Source organism: Echinops telfairi, unplaced genomic scaffold (genome assembly GCF_000313985.2).
Source record: "Echinops telfairi isolate 266 unplaced genomic scaffold, ASM31398v2 ScPeMD7_3;HRSCAF=10, whole genome shotgun sequence".
Classification (NCBI taxonomy): Eukaryota; Metazoa; Chordata; class Mammalia; order Afrosoricida; family Tenrecidae; genus Echinops; species Echinops telfairi.
The window spans coordinates 61,327,539-61,347,307 of record NW_022103899.1 but is presented as its reverse complement, the minus strand read 5'-3'; the positions used below and the strand labels follow the sequence as shown (position 1 = coordinate 61,347,307).

The 19,769-nt window shown below is 52.0% G+C and overlaps 1 protein-coding gene across 1 annotated transcript in view; it reads left to right on the top strand.

Annotated features, from left to right (window-relative positions):
• Nucleotides 1–279: 279 nt before the first annotated feature.
• Nucleotides 280–19,769, top strand: part of ASB18 (ankyrin repeat and SOCS box containing 18) — an 83,861-nt gene continuing 64,371 nt past the window's right edge. Inside the window, exons 1-2 of the mRNA XM_004701860.2 lie at nt 280–492; nt 2,439–2,441. Of these exons, the coding sequence (XP_004701917.1) occupies nt 288–492; nt 2,439–2,441 (208 nt within the window). The 5' untranslated portion in view covers nt 280–287. The remainder of the gene's footprint in view (nt 493–2,438; nt 2,442–19,769) is intronic.

The following is a 19,769-nucleotide window of genomic DNA, read 5'->3' as shown; positions in this document are numbered from 1 at the left end:
GAACAGTCCTTTCAGCAGGACAGAGGCTCCGAGCACCATTCCCAGACAGGCTCTCACTTGGGATCCAAGACAGCTTTCTAGGCTGTCTTCTCCTGCCTACCCTCCCACAGCTATCTGCTGGCCTGCTCCAGAATAGCCTGGGCTGGCGTCCTCCGAAAGCTGCCCCACGGCTCTGGGGGCTGGAGCCAGCCTCCTGATATTTATAGCTAACAGCCCAGGTCCACTCAGGACAGCCGCTCACTTGGGACCCAGGCGAGCAGGAGTGCTGGTCAGTGTGAGGCAGCACAATGAACCGTGAGGATGACCACCCTGACTACCCGCTCAGCTCGGATCTAGTGACCCGACTGAAGCTGGCTCTGGATGCCGGGGACGAGGGCGAGGTCGAAACCTTGCTCTGCGCACAAGTCCAGCACGCAGATGCCACGATCGAGCTGGCCAATGACGACTGGATGAAGGAGCCCTCCGCCCAGCTGCCCACAGCGGTGCTTCTAGGTACACCAGCCGCACCTGTGTTTCCCGGGGCAGGGGCGGGGGACGGACGGGGGTGTCACTCCAGAGGCGGAAGAACAGGTGGATGGGAAAAGGCCAAGGCTCTGAGCTCGGCCATTGGATCTGGGCTTGTGTTTGTAGGTGTGTGTGGTCACTGGAGGTGTCTGTGGTCACTGAGGGTGGTCGCTGAGCTGAGCGATGCCCCCCCCCCAACGTGGGCCAGGTATAAGTGTGTCCAAAGGGCCCTCGGGGCTGTGACCTCCCAGGAACAGATCACCAGGCTTTTGCTCTGAGTCACCTTCAAGCCACCAACCTTTTTGCTGGCCATCAGTCAGGGACTCCTGCTAGGTACATGCATATGTATGTGTGTGTTTATGTATGTGTATGTGTGTGAGCATACACCTATATGTATGTGCACATATATGTATATACTGCATGCATGTGTACACGTGTGTTTGTGTGCATGTTTTATATGTATACGTAGTATGTGTGTACATGTGTGTGCGTGTGTATGTCTATATCTGTACATGTGTATGTGTGCCTACATGTGTGTGCTTGTATGTATGTGTGTCTCTGCCCATGTGTGTGCATGTGTGCATATGTGTGTTTGTGTGCATATGTGTGTGAGTGTATGTGTGCATATGTGCATGTGTATATGTGTCAGGAGCCCTGGTGGCACATGGTTACAGCACCCAGCTTCTCACGGAAAGGGCTGTGGTCAAAGCCACCAAATGCTCCATGGAAGAAGGACAGGGCAGTCTGCCTGCAGGACGATCCGCCACTGCCTTGGAAAGCTCACAGGGCAGGTCTTCCCTGTCCCAGAGGGGCAGTGTGAGCCAGAGTGGGCTTGACAGCAGTGGGGAGTATGTATGTAGACACACAAACACACACACACAGTGTGAGGCAGCACAGGGCGGGGTAGGGCTTGCTCTCTTGCACTTCAGGTCGCTGCACATCAGCCCAAGCCCCACGGCGCCTACCTCACAGCTAGCAACACAGACACGCACAGGTCTCCAGAGTGGGATCCGAAGATCATAGAATGTTCCCACACACGTTTTGAAGCGCACACACATCCTAACGCTTGGCTGTTTCCACCTCTCCATCTCCCCTCCCCCCGAGCGTGCCCACGGGGGTGTAAACCTCATCTATTTCTAGCCAAGGCATAAAGCACACTACGTGCTCCGCTCCTGTGAGTTAATGCATCCGAAAGATGCTCCGTGTTGCCACAAAGCCTTCTTAATTTCAATAGCCTATTAACGTGATTGCCCGTGAAGTACTTAAAGGAGGCCTACAACAGGAGAATGGCTATTTACACTCTAACTTTTGTAAGTAATGCTGTCATTAGCATCTGCAGCACCAGCGGCGTTTCCCTAGTCCAGCTTGGGATCCTGAGGATAAGCCCTAGGGGCAGCATGGCCGGAAGGGGAAGATCGGGTGTTCCTTTGTTCTCCCAAAGGGCCTTTCACACCACCTGACCCAGGATAGTCTGGCCTGACTGGTTGGTGGGATTCCCGCCAGCAGTCCCTCTGGCCTGCTCGGGATCAAGCTTCCGCACCCCACCCACACAGCCCCACCAACAGCCTGGCCCCAAGCCTTTGGTGGTCTCTGTAACTCTCCCCTCCTGTGACTTCTCTGTGTGTGTCCTGGAACAGTCACACGCACCACCCCCCACCCCCGTTGTCGCATCTTCTTGTTCATTTGGTGGACTGCTTCAGGAGGCACACACCTGCCCTCCGCACCCCAGATGGCGCACACCCCCCGCTTCCTTTGACAGAGGGCTTCTTTCCCGTGTTTGCCCTAAGCGATACATGCTTGTGTGTGCTATTTTCGTGGGCATGTGATATGTGGAAAATTCCATCCCACAGACCCATCACCCATGTTGCTGAGAACCTTGGCCCCGGCCTTCGGCTCACTTTCAAGATCATTGTGCTATTTTCTAGGTGCCCCAGGTGGTCTCACAGGGCTCCTCTCCTCTCACCACTTAGACTCCCTCCCGACACACATGTGCACATGCGTGCACTCTCGTGTTCCTTAACCCTGACTGAGCCGCATCTCTCTGAGCAAGGATGCTGTCCGCGGTTCAGAGGGCAGCGTCAGCACACTGTCTGTGTGAACTACGAATGCTCCCAACTGTACGGGACAGAAACCACAACTCACCGTGGTCACCAGATAGTTCCGGGGCTAGCCTGGCGGGCAAGGAGCCCTGGTGGTAGAGCAGGCTGCGCTCTGACGCTAACCTCAAGGTCAGACGCTTGGGCCCACCAGCCGCTCCTCAGGAAAAAGACGAGGCTGTCCACTCCTGTAAAGTGTCTCAGAAACCCACGGGGACGGTCCTCCCCGTCCTGCAGGGTCACTGCGGGCCTGAATCGATGAGTCTGCAGGGCCTGCAGGTTGGCCACCAGAGCTGAGGCTGACGCGTGGAAACAGACTTAGAAGGGGCCTCCAGCCGTTCGTGGGAAGACGGATTTAAAAGACGTTGGGACTTTCCCGCGCACTTTCTAAAACCCTGTTGCACCCGCAGGCACACACGCACAGCCAGGAACGGGCCCTTTCTGTGACGCAGAGAGCCGCTGCAGGCTGACACCCCCTGGGGGACCTGGTGGGGGCAGAGACTGAGGGTGTGGGGGGTGCTTTCCTGCCTGCAGCTGGGCTGCGTTCCTCCGGCTGCCTCTCCCTGGGGCTACATCACTCCCCAGGAGAAAGAGGAGGCTGTCTGTCCCGTAAAGGTTTATGGTCTCGGGAACCCTATGGAAGGTCACAATGGTCGTGGGTTTGCGGCTGGGGTTTTAAGCAAACTCACAAGAGCTCAGCTGCGTACCAAAAGGTTGGCAGTTCGAACCCACCCAGAGGCTGCTCAGGAGAAAGACCTGGTAAGCTGGCCCCATAAGGACCACAGCCTGGGACACCCCGGGGGCAGTGCTGCTCTGAGTGGAGACGCCACGGCACACCACACCAGCCAGCAAGCGACCACATTCAGGCCTTAGCGGAAGCTCCACCTTGTTTTCCTAGGTTTTACTAATACCTGAAGGGCCGGGCGGAGCCCCAACCGTGCAATGGGTTAAGTGTCCACCGCTAGCTGAGAGGTCAGCGGGTCAAGCCCCCCAGCTGCTCCGGGGAGAGAGAAGAGGTTGTCTGCACCCATAAAGATGCACCCTCAGAAAGCCTCCAGAGCAGGACCACGCCGCCTCACGGAGTTGGGAGGACTGAGCAGTGAGCCGCTTGGCCAGGGGTCCTCAAACTACGGCCCTGCGGGCCACTTGCGCCCCGCTGAGGACATTTATCCGGCCCCCCAGGTGTTTGTGCCGCCACTGCCTGTCCTGCTTAGCAGCCAACTCGTCCAGGGTGCATAGGAATTTGTTCATAGTTTTTTTAAAACTATAGTCCGGCCCTCCGAGGGTCAGTGAACTGGCTCCCTGTTTTAAAAGTTTGAGGACCCCTGTGCGTGGCTGTAGTAGGATCGCGACCTCATCAGCTGCGGGACCCACTCTGTCCCTCAGGGTCACACGCGGCTGGGCTGAGAGGCCCAGGAGGGTCCTGTGATTTCCTTTTCCCTCCAGCTGCCCTGCACCCTGAACTCCCTGTGGGGTGCGGCCAGTGGAAGTCCCCAGCAGGAGGGGGAGCATGGGCGTGGCTCTGGGACCCTCCCCTGACAGGCGCAGGCCTCTCCCTCACTGAAGCTCCTCCTTTGGCCCCTTGCCCCTCCAGGTGGGACAGGAAAGAGCTCCTTGACCGTTCCATGGGGACCCTGGTGGCTCGACAAACCCAAAGATCAGCAGTTCGAAGCCAGCCCTTCTTCTGGAGAAAAATGAGGCAGTCTGCTCCCGTGGAGACTGCCAGGCTGGGGAACCCTCTGGGGCAGCTGGACTCTGCCCCTACAGGGTTACACCCTGTGAGTTGGCACCCACTCGAAGGCAGCAGGTTTGGGTTTGGGGCCTGCTCCCCCACCCCCAGGGTTTCTCTGAACCCTGTCACACCTTTGCTGTGATTCTATCCAGACCAGAGAGGTGCACACATCCAGGCAGCTGGTGGAGTGTGTGTTTGGAGAGCCTCGGCTTAGACGAGGCTGCGCTCGGCGGCACAGTCCATGGACCGCGCGCGAGAAGGACACCCTGAGCTCGCTTGGAAGAAGCACAGCCAGGGCGCTCCTTCGAGGCAAGGGTGGCGAGGCTTCCTCTCACGTGCTCTGGACCCCTTGTCAGGAGGGGCCTGTCCCTGGAGAAGGACAGCATGTTTGGTAAAGTGGAGGGGCAGCGAAAAGGAGGAAGACCCTCAAGGAGATGACCGAGACTGGCCATCTCTGGGGCATCCCAGGGATTCAGGGGCAATCTCCAGGAACCAGACCAAATCCCAGACCCACTGCCGCCAAGTCCATTCGACTCACAGCAACCCCAGAGGACAGGGTAGAGCTGCCCCTGTGGGTTTCTGGGGCCCTCACTCATTACAGGAGCCGAAAGCTTCATCTCTCTCTTACAGAGGGGCTGGTGGGTTGGAACTGCTAACCTTGTGGTTAGCAGGCTAATGTGTTACCCATTACATCACCAGAGCGCCTCTTACTGGAACAAGGCCAGCCCTGTTCTGCACGCCCACACTGTATGTCCAGGCGATGACCATCAACTCTGACTGCGCTTCAAGCTCAGGGGGCAGGCACAGGAACCTCCGGGAGAGCAGCGCAGGACCAGGCAGCGTTTGGTTCTGGCTTTCCGTGCGGTCACTATGGGTCAGAACCAACTCTGCTGCACCTTCGCAGCGACAGCCACAGCCCTGCAAAGCCCCTTCTTCCCTGGGCCCAGCTGGTGCCCGTGAAATGCACACTGATGAAACTGCATTCCTCCCACAACCATCTCAGTAAGTAAGAAACCACCTGTCTGAAAGGGTTGTTGTGAGCCGCCGTTGCATCGGCCAACCCCACGCACAACGGAACAGCCCGCCGTCCAGTCCCACGTCAACCTCACGGCCAGTTGCTGGGCCTCCTATTGTGATCCTTAAAGTTTCCCGTGGCCAGTTTCCAAAAGGGGACAGCCTGGCCTTTCTTCCCACTTTGCTTTAGTCCAGGAGCTCCATCGCGATGGGTTCACAAGCCTCCATGGGCAGACGGGCGGTGGCCATAAATGAGGTGCGTGGCCAGGAATCGAACCCAGGTCCCCTGGTGGAAAGGTTGAGAATTCGACCACAGAGCCACCAATGGCTCCGCTGTGGATGACGCACTCACAGGTGTGTCTCTCTGCCGGATGAGGAGTGAATGACACAGAGTGGAGCTTTGAACCGAAGGGCCGGAGCGTGATCTCTGGGGCGATGAGAAGGGACTAGATTGGGCTCAATCAGGTGGTTGATGATGCCACCTGTCCCCCCTGCACAGTGAGGCCTCAGCACAAACTCTGGCCACGGAGGCTCGGGCCAGCTCCCCGATGGACAGGACCCTGGAAGATTTTGTAAAGCCTCGTGGTTGGGGCCTGTGTTAGTCTGGGTACTTTAGAGAAACAAATCCACAGAAACTCATGTATAAGAGAAAATTTTATATAAAGGTTAAGTGCACATCAAGAAAACATCCCAACCCAGTGCTGCCCAAGCCCACGGGTCCAACCCAGCTCTGTCAGGACACATGCTCTCAGTTACAACATATGATCTCAGTCACGTGCCATCTCTGTCAGAACACATGATCTCAGTTAAAACATATGATCTTAGTCAGAACACGCCATCTCCCTCTCCATCCCTTCCTGGAAGGGCCAGTCTTGCTGGACAATGCCTACAATTCCACTGGACCATCAAACTCAAGCCCAAGCTCCTCAAGGGCAGGAATCCAAGTCCTGGGAGGCTGTTACCATGCCCTCGGCGGCTGATGGGGAGGGCGGTGGTTGATCCCACCCAAGGATTCTGCTCCACGTCCGCATAAAGCAACGCAACTCGTCACAACTGGACCATGACCAAGCATCGCGGTCAATGTGATGAAGCAGAGAGCAGACGGACATTGTCAAGGATGCGGTTTCCTTGGCACCACGATCACCTCCCACGGGAGCCGCCATCAGGAAGTCACATGATGCGCTGCACTGAGCACGCCTGTTGCAGAAGATCTCTTTAAAGTCTTTAAAAGCCGAGGCCTCACTTTGGAGACTGAGGTTCCCCTGAGTCACACTATGGTTATTTTCAATCTCTTGTAGACATCATTCGCCAGGAAGGCTCAAGACAAGGGGAACCTTTGAGTGGGGTGTGGGCAAAGCATGGTGACCACACAGGATGGCCAGAGCCTTGAACAAGTGCACCCTGGGAGCAGGGCAGCCAGGACGCTCCTTAGAGGTGAGCAACTTCATCTCACAGTCTTTAGACTTGTTATCGGGAGTGACCAGTCCCTGGAGAAGGACACCATGCTCAGTGAAGCAGAGGGTCAGCGATAAAGAGGAAGACCCTCAACAAGATGGCCTGAAAACGGTGCTGGAAAAGCTGGATGTCCACGTGCAGAAGAACGAAACAAGACCTAAAATCTCACTCCACGCACAAAGACTAACTCAAGGTGGGTCAAAGACCTGGATGTAAAACCCACAGCTCTCGGGATCATTGGTGAGAAAATCAGGACAGAGCTAGGAGCCCTAGTGCAGGGAATACACGGGCTACCAGAGCTAACAATGGAAACACGCTGCGGAAGATAAAATAGATGAGTGGGACCTATCAAAAATAAAACACTCGTGTGCATTGAAAGAGTAAAAAGAGTCCATAGACTGGGAAAAGATATTTAGTAGCAACATAACAGACACAGGACTAATTACCAAAATCTACAGCATTTTAAAATCTATAACAAGAATATAACTAATAGTCTCTGAGAAGGTGGACACAGGACCTGAACAGATGATTCACAACGGAGGACACGCGAATGGCTGACAGGCACATCACACGAATGGCTGACAGGCACATGAGGAAATGCTTCCGGTCATTAGCCTTCTGGGAAGTGCAAATCAAAACAACCATGAGATATCATCTATCGCCCATCACTGTAGCCCAATGTAAATAAACTGAGGACAACAAATGCTGGAGAGGGCGTGGTGAGATAGGGACTCTCATCCACTGCTGGTGGACTTGTAATATGTACAGCCACTACGGAAGGGGACATGGAGATGCCTAAAAGGGATGGCAATCCAACTACATGTGGTCCAGCAATACCAATACTGGACAGATACCCCAAAAGGAATAAGAAACAGGGCACAAACAGACACTTGTTCCCCCATGCTCATCAGCAGCATGGTTCACAATAGCAAGAAGCTGGAAACAGCCTAAATTCCCATCAATAGAAGAGTGGGTAAAAACAAAATTAAAAAACCCCGGTACCTACACACAATGGAATACTACGCATCTCTGAAAAGCAGTGATGAAACACCTGAAGACATGGAGGGATCTGGAAGACATGATGCTGAGTGAAGTCAGTCAAGCACAAAAGGACAGATACTGTCTGAGTCTCCCTGCTGTAGGGACAAGCAGCAGAATGGGCAGAAGCTCAGGTTTGTAGGGCATCCAGTCTGCTGGTCGGGGTGGCCAGACAGCCTAGTAGAGAGCCTGACCAGTGCCAGTGAGCCACACACCATCTGCTCTACGTATTTTTGAAGGTCACTTGGCCATAGGGTGCCTCATGCCAGCTCCTGGGATCAAATGGTCAAGGGAGGAAAAGGGATGTTGTCTGCTACGTGGCTGCCATGGAAATCTATGAGGAAGTCCCCCGGAACAGGTAGACAGCCCTGGGATGAGGGATACTGACGGGGAAACAAGTCAGGAGAGGGGAGGGAGAGCAGACGTGTCTGGGGGACACAAACGTATGTCTGTTGGTCAGAAAAGGAGGAGGACCTCCCTCCAGTTGGGGGGAAGAATGCCTGGAAATTCTTTTGGGGACCCTAGAGGGACAGTCTTTAGTGGTATGCACCTAATGGGCCACATTGACCTGGGCTTCTGGGTGTCTCCTGGGGACCCTGGCGGGTGCTGTGGAGCCCTGGGAGACTGAGTCCTGGATCTTCAAGGTGCACTGCAGGCTCCAGAGGCTTCATCCATGAGATCCCACGAGGGAGCTCCACCGGATGAACCGGACTCTACCTCAGACACGCTCGTGACTGGAAGACTAAGTCAGAGGGCACACAGTGTCTGAGGAAGCCGAAGACAGCTGGACCAAGATGGTTGAGGTGTTGACAGGCAGGCAAACAAGGTCTTGATACCTCGATGCCCTATATGTATTAAGATATGGATTATCCCGGCAAAAGTGTGACGGACATTCTGTTTTGTTTGGTTCTGTTTGTTCATATTAGGGTGGATCTCAGAGGTGTCATGTGCTTTGGGATCACCCTTTTGAGATTGTTATATGTTTATCTGGGGTTTGGGGTAGATGAAACCCAGGACTGATGAACCTCTAGGGACAGCAAGTAGACTAAAGGTTTCAGGGGTGGGGGTACAGGGGGTGGGGGGGCTAAAAGGGAGACAATGTCAAGGAGTTCAGGGAAAGAAAAGTATGCTTGGAAACTGACTGTGGAAGCACTTGTACAATTCTACGTGACAGGATTGAACTATGGAATGATATGACATATGTATTAACTCCCAAATAATAATAAACTAAAAGAAGAAAGAAAAAATAGATCCAAGAATGGGTTTGGGACTCACATTTAATCCTAGATCCAACTTAAGAACAATTAGGTCTTGCATCATGGCCCTGCTCAATACTCTCCCTCAGGAAGGGAACACAGATGATACGGGTGCTATAGCAAAATGTGGTAAAGAAACTAGATGGTGCCCGGCTGTCAGAGAAAATTGTGTCTGGGTTCTTAAAGGCTTGTCTGCAAACAAGCAGCCCTCCAAGAGAGATGTCAACTAAGTCCACATGGAAGAAACACACCATCATCAGTCACCGAAGGATTGTAGATCGCATAGTCTGAGATCGAAGGAGGGATTAGTATCAGAGCCTGAACTGTGAGAATGCAGTTTGCAGTAGCTTATGGATGGCAGTGGGAACCCAAGAGTCATTTGTAGAAACTACATAGGAAATAACGCTCCATTGAACTCCCTCGATCCACAGGGGAGGGGTGGGAGGAGAGAGGTGGCTAAACACAGGGCATCAGAGAGATGAGTCTAGAAGATCAAAGGCATAAATCTGACTTGAAGAGTTAAAACTTTGTTCGTTGACCCCCCCTCGAATGCAGGCTGGACCTGATCTGGTTTCCAACATTACCTGCATTCTTGTTTGTGTTTGCTCGTTCACATTAGGGTGTGTCTCAGATGTGTGGTGTCCTCGGAGGGCACCCTCTTGAGGTGTTTCTCTGTATTTTGGTCGATGAAACCTAGGATTGAGGAACTCACAGGGACAGCAAGATAGAATGCGGGTGGGGGACGGGGCGGGGGAGTACAGTGGTGGTGGCAGGGGTTGAAAGGGAGACAGTGTTGAGTCCAGGAAGGAACAAGAATGTTTGGATTGGAAACTGATGGTGGCAGCAACTGTACAATTCTGCTTGACGTGACTGAACTGCGGGATGCTATGATAGGTGTATTAACTACCAATTAGTAATTTTCAAAAGGTGGACTGATAGAAAGGCTGCAGGCATGGGCTTCAGCACAGCGACCACTGTGAGGTCGGCGCAGGACCCAGCATGTTTCGTCTGTTGGACAGAGGGGTCACTACGAGTTAGGACCAACTTGATGGTACTTGACAGCAAGAAAGTGGTTCTTGCCAAGGAAAGGCCTGATGAGCTGCTTCCATAAAGATGACTGCCCAGAACACCAGTGGGACATGTCTCTGTCACTTGGCGTCATGATGAGTTGCGATGAGCTCGGTGGCCATTAACTACAAAGGCCAGCCTTTGTCTTGTCCCACCCTTGTCGGTCTCCAGAGCCTGTCTGGGGAGTTGACCCTGAGAAGTAGCTCCCAGAAATGGTGTTGGGGTGTAGATGAGCACAGCCCACACTCTGCTGGCCTTTGGCTGGGTGGTCACACATGTTCTTACAGCGACACTATTGGGTTCTGTTTTCCTGTCCAGAAATATTTAATTCTACGTTCTGCTGAAACCGACTCTCTCCTTGTTAATAATTCCATGATCTGTCCTGCCCTCCTTCTTGAACCAAGTGGCTTGCGTGCTCACCACCAAGAGCAGAGAGAGGAAGGGAGGAAAAGAGGGAGGGAGGGAGGGAAGGAGGGAGGGAGGGAGAGAGAGAGACCAGCTGGGTTCAAAGACATGGCTCAGAAGGTGGTCTCCACGGGCCAGGATCAGGGAAGGAGGTCTGCGGAGAGCCGGGGGCAGGCTTCTGGAAAGGCCAAGAAGAGGGAGGGAAGGAGGGAGGGAGGGAGGACAGGCTGCTGGTGAGACCCATCCTGCCCCCAAACGCATGAACTGTACAATTTGGTAACTGGCATAATCAAACTACTTAAGAAACAACTGATTACTAATTGCTATGATTAAGGGCGCCAGCATCCCGTGATTTTGCTGCTGATCTATTATATACAAGTCAAGATGCTACTTGAATTCTTGATTGAAATAGAAAAATAGTGGCATTCTGTTGTGTTTGGGGTAATGGTATTTAAGCATCTGGAGGCAAGTTAAAGAAATACTAATTGGGATTTTATTAAGAGATTGCACCCAGCAGCACGTATAGGTGGGGACTGCGTATAGACGTGCCTGTGATGGGTGTGGGAGCCAATGGAAAGGTGGTCTGTCTGTAGGAGACAGACGACCTCACCCAACCGGCGCTCCAGAATGCGTGATTCGGGCGCACTCTGAGGAGGAGCCACGTAGCCTGGTGGGCATGGAGGAGGGATCAGCCTGGGGTGGAGGAGGGCCATGCCTGACTGCTGAATGTGCCTTAAGCGAGCCTGGACCTCCACCATCACCTGAATTAATAGTAGATTGAGCCATACTGATTGGTTCGGCCGGGTTCTCTTGAGAAACAAACCCAGTGACATGCATCTACATATCAGAAAGAGCTTTATCTCAAGAAGTGAACTTCTGTCAAGAAGGCATCCCAGCCCGGTCCAGCACAAGTGCATCACTCCAATGCCAGTCCTTAAAGCACTCTTCAGACCGAGGAGTTGACCAGTGACACAGAACGGTCAAGCAGGAAGCAGGACCATCACAGGCCTGCGGGTTCAGAGTCTCACCAATCAAGGTCAGTGGGAACAAGGCGGGGCACCGACAGCTCTCAGGGTCAGCGACCCACATGGGGCCACCCCTGGAGGTGGTCAGAGTCCTAGCAGGCAGGAAGCAGGAGAGGCAGAGAGCAAGAGGGAGGTCTGCCCGGTTATAAGAAGGCCACACCGCCCCAAGGAGGCATCATCAAGCTGACTGACAGGTTGTATTCCACCCCTTTGCTTCCATACCTCGTCAGGTTGACACACAACCATCCACCTGCCACAGTGAAGCTGTGTTAGCCCAGGTAGACCAGAGAAACAAATCCATACAGCCTCGTATATACTTAAGAGAGAGTTTTATATAAAGGGTAATTGTACATAAAGAAAGCATGCCAACCCAGTTCAGTCCAAGCCCATAAGTCCAATAGTAGCCCAGATGTCCGATACCAATCTATAAAGTCCTCTTCAGACTCACGGAACACATGCGATGATGCCGAGTACAGGAAGATCACGGGCCAGTGGGCAGGAGGTCTTGTGGATCCAGTGGCATGTAAGCATCTCAGTGCTGGCAGGGGTCTCCACGTGACTTCTCCAGCTCCCAGGGCTGCATCAGGCTGCGTCCTTGTGGCTTCTCCTCAGGGATGCCTCACAGATAGTCGGCAGAGAGAGAAAGGGTCTCCCGTGTCCAAGGAGGAAAATACCAGAGTTTTCCCAGAATCCTCAGGGGAAGGCCATGCCCACAGAGGCCTCATTGGTTGTGACCCCATTGACAGACGAGACTCCACCCTTTCACTCCTAATTGCCTCAAGTCCTGAATTGACACTAGATGATGTAACCACCACCGATGCATAACGTTTTCATTGGCTGGCTCTCAACAAATCATGAGGCCCTTCCTCCCAGTCCACCTGAGTCTGGAAGTTCCCCTGATCCCTGTTCAGCATCACAGCCACACTCCAGGCTCCACTGAGGGAGGTGGTGGTTGCACATGAGGTGCATTGGCCTAGAGTCGAACCGTGGTCTCTTTTGTAAAAGTCAAGGACTCTACCACTGAGCCATCACTGTTCCTGCCTCTATTCCAACACAGAGACAGGAGAATGCATGGCCCCAGTGGTCTCTGAGCCATGGTGAGGGAAGGAACAGGACACTAGGCCACCAGGAAAATGACCTGGCCTCCTGCCTTGGGTCCACCACTACCTGTGTGACCTCGAATATGTCAGTCTACCTCTTGGAACCTGAATTTCCTCGTGTAAAAAGAAGTGGATTAGTCTGGGTGCTCGCTGATGTTCTTCACAAGTCTGAATAACTAGAGGCTAAACAAAACGCCGTCTATGGGGAAGATGAACTAAACCCCATCGCCTTTCCCACGGGGACCTGTTAAGACCACATCTCACCTTCTGGACAGTCTCCAGAGGCCGAGCACAGGCCAGGAGGGACACTGGCTTGTGAGTTGCAATGTAGGTTGCAGATCTAAAGACCCAGAACCAGACAGTGGTATAAACCCACTTCTAAGGCTCTGCCCTGGACAGCAGCTGACTCGGGGCCAGGCCTGGGCTGACCTTTAGAGGGACCAACTGCCTAGAGGACGACAGTGGGAGACATCAGACACCCAGTAAAGACCTCTTAGGCAAGGCAGGCTTCTCCTGGCCTATGCTGGGGCTAGCGAGGACCATCTTGATTTTCCAGCTACGGAGGGTGGGGCAACGGGAAGAGGCTGGGCTATGTGTCTGAGCCCACGCCAGGTGGTACCATGGACCCAACTCACCTCTCAGGAATCTGTGGGGCCTGCAGTCTGTCTGCCATGGGTGAGTTGTGCCTCACCCCCACCCACCCCCACCACAAAAAATAAGCACTGTCATCCTCAACCTTATCCCTGAGGAAGGCCATCCTAGTGGCACCGTGGATAAAGAGCCTGGTATGATAGTTACATAACTCGGTGTCAGTTTGGCACTTGAGAGGATTAGGAGTGAAGGAGTGAAGTCAAGTCTGTCAATCGGATCATAGCCAATGAGGGCATGGCCTTCTCCTGAGGATTCTGGGAACTCATGTATTTTCCTCCTTGGAGACAGGAAGCAGTCTCTCTCTGCTCACTCCCTGAGAGACACCCTACTGACAAGACACATGGTGCTATGCCCTGGGAGCTGGAGAAGCCACATGGACCTACCCTGATGCAGCCAGTCCTCTGGAGCTGGAGAAGCCATGTAGAGACACCAGCCAGTGTGGAGATGCTTACAATGCACTGGATCCAGAAGACTTCCAACCCACTGCCCTGTGATTGTTCTGCATTCAGCGCCAATGCATGTGTTTCGTGAGTCTGAAGAGGACTTGATAGATTGGTTTCAGACGTAAGGGCTAATATCAAACGTATGGACTTGCTCTGGGCTAGGCTAAGGCAATATTCAATTGCTCTTGTTTATAGACCTCTTTCTTAATCACATATTAGTCTCTATGAATTTGTTTCTCTAGTCTACCCGGACTAACACACCTGATGACTAACCTAAGGTCAGCAAGGTGGCCCCTCCCAGTGGCCCATGGGCTCCCGTAAAGATGACAGCCTGGGGAGCCCAGGAGGGGGGACAGTTCTACTCTATCCTACAGGGTCACCCTGAGTCAGACCCAACTGTGTGGCAGGGTTTGGTTTCAGGTTATCCCTGTGGTAGGGAACACTTGACTTTGATCCAAAAGGTCAGCAGTTAAACCCCCAGCCCCTTCCACTGGACAAAGTTACAGCTATCTCCTTCCATACAGAGTACAGCCTGAGAAAGCCTCAGAGCCTCAGAGCTCCTGGGTCCTGTTGACTCACTGGAAGTCAAAACTAACTCCATGGGTCCATGGATTACAGCGCAATGTAAAGATCCAAGTGCCAACTGGATCAGGGTGGAGTCTGGCCTGTCAATCAGGTCACAGCCGGATGGTGCCTCCTTGTGGGTGTGGCCTCCTCATAAGGAAGGTCCTGGGAACCTCCTTTTCTCTCTCCGCCTTCATCTTCTGGTTTTCTGACCCTGATGGCTGCCAGCATCCTGGAGATGCATTTCACCACCTGAGGTCGTTACTTTATTGTGCCAACCTGGCTGATAAACACACATGGAGTTAATTGAAGGGTGGAGCGATAAATGGCTCGGTGAGCCTCAGCTTTCTAGTTCTTGGGTCTCTTGCTTTGTGATGGTCGGACCAGGGTGCAGCTGCCTTAGCCAGTTCCCTGCTTCAGCTGGTAAGGCTCACTTCCTGCAAGACATACCTGAGGAGAAGCCACATGGACCTACCCTGATGCAGCCCTGGGTGCTGGAGCAGCTGTGCAGAGACCCCTGCCAGCTCTGAGATGCTTACACATTCACTGACTCAGCTTTCCTCCTGCAGTCGGCATCATAGTGTGTGTTTTGTGAGATGGAAGAGGACTTTGTGGATTGGTGTCAGACACAGGGGTTAATGGGTTAATGTTGGACTTCCTGTGAATTTGTTTCTCTAAAGTACCCTAACATACTGCCTGTGGATCCACAAGACTTTGCACCCACCAGACTATGATCCGCCTGGATTTGCATCACTGCATGCAGCTGCGTGAATCTGAAGAGGGACTAGTGGACGAGTAGCAGACTTATGGACTTTATCTGGACTTGGCTGGGATGGTTTCCTGATATATAAGTACTGCTTGATATAAAGCTCATTGTATGAGTGCCGCTGGGTTTGTTTCTCGGGTAAACTCGGCCTACCACAGTATGGTAACTTGGAAAGGGGTAGTAGAGAAACAAATCATGAATGTGGAGAGTGGATGCTTGTTTGACCTCTGCCTTCTGGTAGTTTTCTGTCTAGCCAGTGGTCAGATAGGCCCACACTATTTACTCAATTGTTTTCTGGAAAGAAAATGGGAAGTTAAAGTTTTTATTCGTGTCTTTGGTTGTCTTTGGTTATTCGTGTCTGAAATGATGAACATGAATGCGATCAATGTAGTTTTTGAGCTCAGGGGCAAAATGGCCCCTTGAACTTCTCTCAGACCAGGCTGCATATTCAAAATGCCTGACAGAGGTCCCTGCCCGGCTTGATGCTCCCAGAGGCCTAAGGCCATATCAAATATGAATGGGATAGTTTAGATAAGGACTGAATTTGACTGTATTAAGGTTTGAGTTTACGATCTGGCCGTACTAGGTTTATACTGATTTCTTCTGCTGAATATTATTGATATAATGTATAATAGAAATGATTATTGGGGCTTGTAAGCCACTGCCTTCAGTCATTAAATTGGATTTTTTTTACCTTAAATGTGTTTACTACTTATTTATTTAGTTTTACTCATCTTATTGTGACACTTGCAGATAGCAGAACAACCCATAGTTCAAGCACGTCAAGCAGGATTGTACAATTGCTACCACAGTCAGTGTCAGTACATTTTTTTCTTCTTGAACTTCTTGATATCAGCTCCCCTGTATCTCCTCCCTTCCTCAGCCCATCCCCCAGGAATACTTATTATTTTCCCCCTATAATAGGTCCTGTGTGTGTGTGTTTGCTATATCTCACACGATCCAATATACACATTCCCCTACAATCCTGTTGTTCAATCGCATCGAGCGGCTGTACAGTCATCAATGCTATCAGCTCCCTAACCTTTTCCCCCTCTCGCCCCTCCCCCTCATCCCATACCCCAAGGGAAATGTTACTCCTGTTACTGTTTCTGAAGGGTCATCTCTCTTCGTTTTCATGTACTGAGCAATCTTAAATAAACAAATGAACAGATGCCAATCCAACATAATCAATGAGGTAAAACAAACAAAAACCATAATCTTAAGGGGAGAAAATATTAAAGAACTAGGAGATGGTGATGTGATTGATCAGTGCTACCCTGAACCCTGGATTCTTCATCCCTTCTGAGTGGCCCTTCTAGAGGGACTATACGAAATTGCATCTTTAAATGGGTGTAGGACATGCCTGTAAAGAAGGTGCTGAAAAGATAAGCCCCACTCAGTGTCCTGAGTGCTCAGTACATCTGCATTCGAAAAGACTTGCTGAGGGAGTTGTTGGCAGGCTGAAGAAAGTAAAAGGAGCGCTTGGGCTTTTTGAATGTTGAACTTGTGGTTTGCGCCTGAAACTGGGGGGAAAAACTGGAGCCATGAAGAAACTCTCCTCTCTGGGACTGAAACTTAAGGAGCGCCTGTGGGCAGCCTTTGACAACTTGAAGTGAATGGGGGGACCCTGGCCTGTCCATCAGGTCACAGCCCCATGGGGCCTCCTTGAGGGTGTGACCTCCTCATGAGGAGGGACCTGGGAGCCTCTCTCTCTCTCTCTCTCTGCCTTCACCTTCCAACTTTCAGACCCTGATGGTTGCCAGTGACTTGGCTCCACAAGACTTTGCACCCACCAGCCCATGATCTTCCTTCATTCTTCATCGTTGCATGTGGCCATGTGAGTCTGAAGAGGGATTTATGGATTAGTATCAGACTTATGGACGTGTTCTAGACTGGACTGAGATGTTTTCCTGATGTAATTACTTCTTGATATAAAGCTCTCTCTTATACATATATGAGTGTCACTGGATTTGTTTCTCTAGTCAACCCAGCCTAACACAATGATACACAGAGAAAGGGTTGAAGTTGTCAAGTATTTCGTCTTGCTTGGATCCACCATCAATGCTCCTGGAAGCAGCAGTCAAGAGATTGAAAGATGTATTGCATCAGGTCAATCTGGGATACAAGACCTCTTTAGAGTACTGAAAAGTGAGGATTTTGGCTTGAGGACTAAAGCATGCCCGCCCAAGCCATGGTATTTCCATTGCTGCTTATGCAGGTGAAAGTTGAACATTGAACAAGGAGGAATGAAGAACTGATACATTTCCCTGGTGGTGCTGGAGACGAATGTTGAATGCCCCGTGAACTGCTCAAAGGACAGACAGCTGTCTTGGAAGAAGTATGGCCGTGTGCTCCTCAGAGGCAAGGACGAGGACACCTCATCTTACAGACTTTGTACAAGTCTCCAGGAGAAACCGGTCCTTGCAGGCGACGGACATCGTGCTGGGTAAAGTGGAGGGACAGTGAAGAAGAGGAAGGCGCTTGACAAGGTGGGTGGACACAGAGGCTGCAGCCATGGGCTTAAGTGTAGGAGCAATTGTGAGGCTGGTGCACGACCAGGCAGTGTTTTGCTCTGCTGTGCATCGGGTCTCTATGGGGGTGGTAGTTACACAATCTGGGGTTAATTGAAGACTATTAAGAGTGAAGGGGTGGAGTTCAGCCTGCCAATCGGGTCACAGCTTGATGGCCTCATTTGGAGGTGCTACAAAGATAAACAGCATGCTGGAGATGGGACACAGAGACCCTCCCTTGTGAGACATTCCTATTGACATGACACATGGAGCTACACTGGAGCCCTGGAGCTGGAAGAGCGATGTGGAGACCCCTTCCAGCGCTGAGATGTTTCCACTGCCACTGGATCCACAAGACTTTCCACCCACTGGCCTGTGATCTTCCTGCATTCAGCATCATTGCATGTGCTGCATGAGTCTGAAGGGGGATTTATAGACTGGTATCAACCATATGGGCTAATATCGGACTTGATCTGGACTGGGCTGGATGTTACAATTCCTCTTTGGTATAAAGGTCTCTCTTACCCACATTTACAAATGTCTATGAATTTGTTTCTCTAGTCTACCCAGACTCACACAATGGGTCAGAATCCACTCCATGGCAACCAACAACCTCCACAGCATGGCACCTAACCACAGCATACCTGGGTACCAGTCACAAGAGGATACGGGGTTTGCTTTGCTTTATCAATGAGGCCCAATCCAGGTGGGCGAGTCTCAAAACAACCACTTTTGAGATTTAAAATGAGACAAAGAATCAGGGAATCCCAGATCAGGGAAGACAGAGGCCCCACCCCGTGAAATCTCCAAGGACCCCAGGAAGAAGAACTCATAAAGATAAGGATTGTCCCCCCTCGCCCCCAGTACAAACAGAGAGAAAGCCTTCCCCTAGAGCCAGTGCCCAGCATTCAGGTTTCTAGCTTCCTAAACGGTGGACATGTCAGGAGAGACCAGTGAAGGACATCAACCCTGCTTGGTAACGGAGGGGGCAGTGAAAAAGAGGACACCCTCAAAGGGTTGAATGGACACAGTGGCCGCAGCAATGGGCTCAAACATAAGAACAACGGTGAGGACGAGGCAGGACCGGGCAGCATGAACATTCATTCTGTTGTATGTAGCATCACTATTGGAATGGATTTGAGGCCACCTAACGATACTAATGAATTTGTGAGAAAATAGATTTCTGTTCATGAAAGCCGTCCCCGTGTGGCATTCCTGTTGTATCTTCCAATGGCTAAATTTTGCAAACAGGAAAGCCGGGCCTGCAGTCAGCAGTCAGGCCACAGCAGACAGCGAAGCAGCATGTGTTCCGTCGACTGACCCACCTGAGGCATCTTGCAGAAAGATCCATGGGGCACGTCCTGGTTGGAGCCATAGATGCCTCTACACTATGCGGGGTGGAGCTGTGTCCCCTATAAGGATCTGTTGCAGTCCTGGCCCCTGTAGAAGCAGAGGGGATGGCGTGTGGGAAGCAGGGTCTTCCTTTGAAGAGATTACTGGTGGAGATCATACCAGAATCACAAGAAGACCACTACCATCGAGGCGATGGCAGCCCTATAGGACAGGGAAGAACAAACTCTGTCTGGGAGTAGAAAGCCTCCTCATTCTCTGGTGGAGTGGCTGATGGCTTAGAACTACTGACCTTGCAGTTAGCAGACCAGCACGTAACCACTGGGCTGTCTCCTGTATGCCAGTGCAAGGAGGGCCCTGGTCCTACATGACTAGTAAGGTGAACACTCATCGAGCCTACATGACTGTGTCCTGTAACACCTTAATCCTGGTAGCGCAGAGGTTAAGCAGTACCCCAAAGACTGAGGGTCTGCGTCCACTCAGTGGCTCTGAGGGGTTGCCAGCATCCACGGGACAGTTCACTAGGGCAGGACGTGGACGGGTCCTGTCTCAGAGCCCTCAAAGGAGCCAAGTCAGTTAAAACTCTGCTTTGGACTTCTGGTCCCCAGAGCTGGGCTCCTAGTCTTTAAAGACAGACACTTTGTGGGACTTTGTTCTACAGCCCGAGGAAGCTCACACACACACACACACACACACACACTCACACATTCACTCAATAGCATGGGTCCCGGGTTTCAAATAACTCGGCAAAAGCCTGGAGAAGAAAACAAGGACACACGAGCGGTGCCCTGG